The 6000-nt window shown below is 45.5% G+C and overlaps 1 protein-coding gene across 8 annotated transcripts in view; it reads left to right on the forward strand.

The window, feature by feature from the left end:
- The window catches only part of TSPAN5 (tetraspanin 5), a 162161-nt gene extending 159532 nt beyond the window's left edge, over positions 1-2629 (forward strand). For 4 of the 8 annotated variants that reach the window (XM_081812108.1, XM_081812105.1, XM_081812111.1 and 1 more), the window contains one exon: positions 394-522. Coding sequence is in view for 4 of the 8 variants with exons in the window: in XM_081812107.1 (XP_081668233.1) it covers positions 394-625 (232 nt within the window). In the remaining 4 variants the exon portion in view is untranslated. Of the gene's footprint in view, positions 1-393 lie in introns of all 8 variants that reach the window. The other 4 variants (XM_081812110.1, XM_081812109.1, XM_081812106.1 and 1 more) reach the window with 2 other exon arrangements.
- Positions 2630-6000: the final 3371 nt, after the last annotated feature.

Genomic DNA, 6000 nt, shown 5'->3' on the forward strand with positions numbered 1-6000 from the left:
GGATGAAACTTGAAAACATTTTGCTGTGTGACCCCAAGAGACCACATATTATATGACTCTACTTATATGAAATGTCCAAAATAGGCAAATCCTAGAGATTGAAAGTAGATTAGTGGTTGCCAAGGATGGGGGAACGGGAATGCCTGCTAATGGGTACAGAGTTTCTTTTCAGCATTATGAAATGTTCCGGAATTAGATAGTGTTGATAGTTGCACATCCTTGCACGCATACTACTAAAAATCACTAAAGTATAGACTTGAAAAGGACGTATTTTATAGTATATGAATTATTTGTCAATTTAAAAAATCAGAGATAAGGAAAAGGGGATTCACCGGCCAGGAAGTAGCCTACTGAAGTTGAGTTTCACTGACTCTCTTTTCCTTCCTTTCTCAGATTTTTGGGATCTGCCTGGCTCAGAATTTGGTTAGTGATATTGAAGCTGTCAGGGCTAGCTGGTAGAGCCCCGCATCACTGCTGTAAGACACTGGACAGACCCAGCCTTCCTGACCCTCCAGCGTGCCCAACTGAATCCACGCTGCAATCCCACGTGATGGAACTGCCGAGAACTTGGTTTTGGGCGGGTACAACTGGGAAATGCTGCTCACTGACAGAATTAAAAAGATAACCAGTATGAAAGTTGTTGCGCCGTGAATCTCTACTGTAGCCATGAATTTATGGTTGGTTGGATACTTACCAAAAAAGAAAAAAAGGGAGGGTGAGGGACCCAGATGTACTTGAATCTGTGGAACACACAGTCTTGTTCTCTCCTTCCGTGATCGGAGGGCTGGGAGAGGCGGTTTTTGCTCTTTGTCACACCTTGAAGGGACTTTCTGGTCCGTGGCCTAAAGAAGTGCATCTTTTCTAAAACTCAACCCCTTACCTGGGAGGGCTGTGGTTTTTGTGTTTTTTTGTTTTTGTTTCTGTTTTGGCATCCCTTCACTGTGCATTTCAGGGACCTGTTACAACTATCACCCCAAGAAGAAAACAGCTTGTCTTTGGGTTCAGATGTTGTGATTGCATTCAACAAGTCATGTGGGTGGGCACGCCTGGTCTCTCCTGGAGTGTCTTTTTCAAGAGGAATTGTGTATTCCATGTGCCTGGAGTAAGGGCATTGGAACACTTCACGATGCTGAATTTTAGCAGGACAGATTGTTGTTCTAAGTAGGCCTGAGCTGTATGTATCAGTGAAAATCAAGGAGAACATGAGGTTAATGAAGAGGTATTAATTAATACCCCTCACCTCAGCCCATCAAATTAGTTGTTGGATTCTTTGGAAACTGGAATATTCTGGGTATTGTTCTGCTTTTTTGTGTGTTTTTGTTTTGGTCTCCCAAAAGTGAGAGCTAGGATACAGTTTCTCTTAAAGTGTTTTTTTACTCCACTTGAATATTAATTTTTTTGGTATACTCTCCCTGCATGATCTGTGAATCCGACTCTACCAGCTCCTTTTCCTGCCAGCTTTCCTACAAGCATTTACAAACGTTACTTGGTCCGCATTTATTTCTTGGGTTCACCGCCGTGAGAGGTGTGGCGTGTCCTCCCTGGCTGGGAAAGGACTGGCCCGCCGAGCCGTTGCAAATGCTTTCATGGACTCAACAATGCCTTTACCCTGTCAGTCTTCGGGGCCTGGTCTGCAGCACCCTCCGCCCCCTTCTCTTGGAATGGAATTGAATCTAATTCTGAAACAGTGTTGACACAATCAGAAAACTTCTGGGTTTGGTTTTTTGTTTTTTTCTCATTCTGGTTTTAGTTTGCTTTTATTTAAAAAAAACAAAAACAAAAGAACAAAAGTGCATGGCCAGAGCTCCTTCTGTTCTCATAGTGCAGACTAACCAGCAGGATGGTAACAAAGCACAAATACTTTGGAAGGAAGCGCATCGATGGGGCAAGTGTTCTGCGACCCAAGGTGGGGGCACCACTTCCAGGTGCTGCCACTCACGCCTGTCCCCACTAATGTAGGGAGGGATGAATTTTGCCCCCAGATTTGAATCCAGCTGGTTTCTACCAGGATGTCCCTCTCCTGGGGAGCAGATATTAGCCTGTGGAATGCTGGGAAAATCACAGGTGTATTTTGTGGTGATGACCCACTTGCCAACACAAAACTGGGCGGCCAGTGAGCATGCTTTATGGAGACTTAGCAAGGTTTTCTATTTTAGCCCCATGTTGCATCACTGCGGCTGATGAACGTGTCAGTCTGCTCAGAGAAGGGACAAAGATTCTTTGAAAATTATCTGCAGAGTGCGGGTGTATGTATGACTGCATGTGTGTTTTTGTGTCTCTGTATGGTTAGAGATGTTCGTTCCATATTCCGGCTGTAGGATGATTTTATGTCATCTCTGCCCCCGTGAAGTTGTCATTCTGTCTCCATGTTGTAATGTCATTCCAACATGGAGAAGACTTGAGCCCTGCAGTTGGCACTCTTGTCTCCTTTTTTATTACCTCATTCTCCAGTGAACTCCATCTGACCAGTTGATTCAGAATCAGGCAAGATTCCCTCCCTTTGGCACATCCAGTGAAAGGCCAAACAGCAAGTCCAAGTGAGTTCTAAATTTTAATTAATCACCCTTTATTTTTTACACTTGAGAGTGGTTGTAATTAAGGCTGTCATTAATAAACTGGTTCTACCTTACATGGAGTTATGTCTTTCTTCATTACCTATCTTGGAATCGCAAAATTCTCTAATCCAGTGGTTCTCAGACTTTAGCATGCATCGGAATCAAATGGAGGGCTTGTTGAAACCGATTACTGTGTTTGCCCCATCCCCAGAATTTCTGACTTGGTCTGGGGTGGGGCGTGAGAATGTGCCTTTCTGGACAAGTTCCCAGGTGATGCTGTTGCTATGTGTCTTGGAGGCACAGTTTGAGAAGCATCGCTCTGATCAGTTCTCTAAGGGGGAAAGGAACCTTTGGGGGTTTGGGAGGGAAGGGTCCCTTTGTGCTGCTGGATGCAGATAGAGAGCTGGGTATATCAGAAATCTCTGTCCCTGAGGTCACTGTCTGATGGTCGCGATCACCTGGGGACCATGTAGGATACGGGTGATCCAGCCTTGCCCATCGAGGTTTTGGAGTGGGGGAGCCAGAGCCTATGTTTTTAAGAAGTTCCCATTAAAAAATTTAATACACAATGAGATTCAGGACCCATTATTTTGGTAATATTCACAACATTTTTTCTAATAATTTCTAGTAGTCCCTGAGAACAAGAATCTTAAAAACCCATTTGAGAAGAGCCAACATAAATGTCCTTTCCTTTTGAATTACCACTGTAGAAAGACTTTATAAAACTATTAAAGACTTTTTTCAAAGATCAAATGAAAACAAAATTTTAAGGTTCATACAGTATTCTCAGACCCAAGAATGTCCCAACACTTGTTTGAGAAACATTTTACCTCATTTCCCTGGATATTTGAGACCAAAATGTTATTTTGACTTTAAAGAAATTGGTCAGCGGCAATTGGAGATAAACAATACCTAGTGAGGTTTCTTAGCTGTGCTATAGAGATTATCTACCTATGTGAGGAAATTGGCCCTCCTTGCTCACAGCAAACCAAGCCAACAAAAATTCCAGCTCAGAAGTAGAAGGATGCTTTGTTGACAAAACTCAAAACTTACAGGAAGTTTCTTCCCTGTTTAGAAAGTAGACTTTGGAGGATGGTTATTAAGTTTCTCTTTATCTCTATTGTTTGGTTACGACAAACATCATTGCCTCCATGATTTAAAAATACCTAATACAGTTTTTAAAAATGAACACGGGAATTAAAGAAGAATTTTGCATCATGAAGCACTTAAAAGAGAAGTCCCTTTACTTTTTTCCTCCTTCTTGCTACAGTCCTCCTCCTCTCAAGGGGATTCTGAACAGTGTCTGTTGGCCTTTTCTTATGGTGCAGAAGGTTTTCTCATTCGCGCCGGTGTGTGCGTGTGCGCGTGTGTGCGTGCACGGCACTTCTGTGGAGTCCATCTCTGTCGGTTTCTGGAAAGCTTGCTTGGACAGGAGCCCTGGGAAGCCAGTGGGCTGAACAATGAGGAGCCAGAGCCCAGTGACCTGGCTGGCCCTCCGCAGCTCCGTCTGTCATTTATTCGGTGAAGCCCTCTTTCTCTAGGGAAATCCTGTTTAGACCTCCAAGGAAGAACCGGAAACCTCTCCATAAACCCTGGCCAGTGGGGGTTCATGGCCGGCTCTCTCCAGGGAGGGCATGGGGCTGCTTCCGGGTGCTGCCCTCTTAGCAGTGAGAGGCCTAGTCTTTGAGAAGGAAAATGCACTGTTGGCCTGGAAACGTACTATTCCTGGCCTTCTGGTGACATGATAAAATCTCTATATGCAACAGATAAGGCAGATGTGTCTGGGCAGGCATAGGGGGCAGAGGAGAGAAGCCATACTCTGAACAAGGACCAAAGCCATCTTTAGTCTTACCTTTGCCTTCTGTCTTTTTTTGGAGGAGTTTGTGACAACGGTGGAGTTTATAAAATTATAGAAGTCCTCGTTTTTAGGACTTCTTTAATCTGGGGAATTAAATACAGCTTCCTTTGGATTGTTCATGCTGAGTAGTTCTCTTATAAGCTTGGCACCCATGACAGGATGCCCGAGTTAGTCCACTCCTGCTATCCATGAACCCAAACCAAAATCCTTGTGACCTGTGATGGCCAGTGCAATTTCCTCCTTTACTTCTAGGAACTCCCGACCAGAGAAAACCTAAAGGAAGAGATTGGTGCATGGGTTTCACACTGTGTAAATATACTCCAAAAAGAAAGCAGCATGCAAAGAAGAAAGTGCGTCCCATGTTGTTGCTTTTCATTGAATGTGTAATTGCGCTGTAGGCAGGAGAAGGCCGCCGTTTCAATCTGGAGCTTATCTTCATGTATTAACTTTTGCAGAGCAAGTGGTTTGACAGGAACGTTTTCGTGGCCTGCCCCCTAGTGGTGACCATGTAAAACGACTTACGGGGGTTGGAATAGTTACTGCGGGAATGAAATCACTATTCAGAGGTACTTGTGCTTTGGAGAAACTTGCGGGTCACATGGCTGTATTTTGTGTGCTTTGGGTGGGTAAGTCTTTCATTCCCTTTACAGACTCCTGGAAATGACATAGCTTGTTTTGGCAAGCGAGAGAGCAGGGTGTTTAGCTCCCTTCACCTGAATCTGTGTCCTGACCTTGCTGCGGGGACTTTATAGGGCCCTGGGGCAGGGTGCATGCAGGGCAAAGCTGGGCCCTGCCTTCCTGCCAAGACTCAGACACAGTTTATAGAGGAGGCGGTGGCTCTCTAAAACTGCTCATCTGCCAGGCAGGCAACTCTCCCGAAGCAATGCACATGACATTTCTTGTATTTTCTCTACAAGCACCTGTGTGGATCACCTGGGGTTTGCTTGGATCTGAGAATCTGCAACTTCGATTTGAAAGAAGACTGGTAGGGTGTTGCGGTGGTCTGGATCACCAGCTGTAACTTGTGTTTGAGGAATTTGTTATGGGTTGAACTGTCTTCCAAAAATTCATATATCGAAGTCCTTACCACATACATACAGCAGAATGTGACCTGCAGCTAGCGTTGTGGCAGATGTCATTAGTTAGGATGAGGTCCTACTGGAGTAGGATGGGTCTTCTGAAAAGGGGAAATTTGGACATGGATCCGCACAGAGGAAGAATGCCGGGTGAGCAGGGAACGCCGAAGACCGCCAGGAAGCCGGCAGAGGCTAGGAGGGAGGCATGGAACGGATGTTCCCTCAGAGCCTCCTGAAGGGACCAATCCTGCCCACACCTTTGGACTTTTACACCCCAGAACTGTGAGACAATTGCTGTGGCTTAAGCCACCGACTTTGTGCTACTTTGTTACCGCAGCCCTCGGAACCAAATACAGAGTTTGACTGCCTCGTGCTGGCTTCCAGGGTAGACGGGGTGGGACTGCTCCGTGGTCTGCTTTCCAGCAGGAGGACAATCAGTGTGCCTGTGCCCCGGGCGGAGCACCTGAACACGGCATGGGGCGTGCTCTGTCTGCTTTAGGCTCCTACGAAC

This window comes from Leptonychotes weddellii, chromosome 2 (assembly GCF_054177405.1).
Source record: "Leptonychotes weddellii isolate Sample4059 chromosome 2, ASM5417740v2, whole genome shotgun sequence".
NCBI classification, from domain to species: Eukaryota; Metazoa; Chordata; class Mammalia; order Carnivora; family Phocidae; genus Leptonychotes; species Leptonychotes weddellii.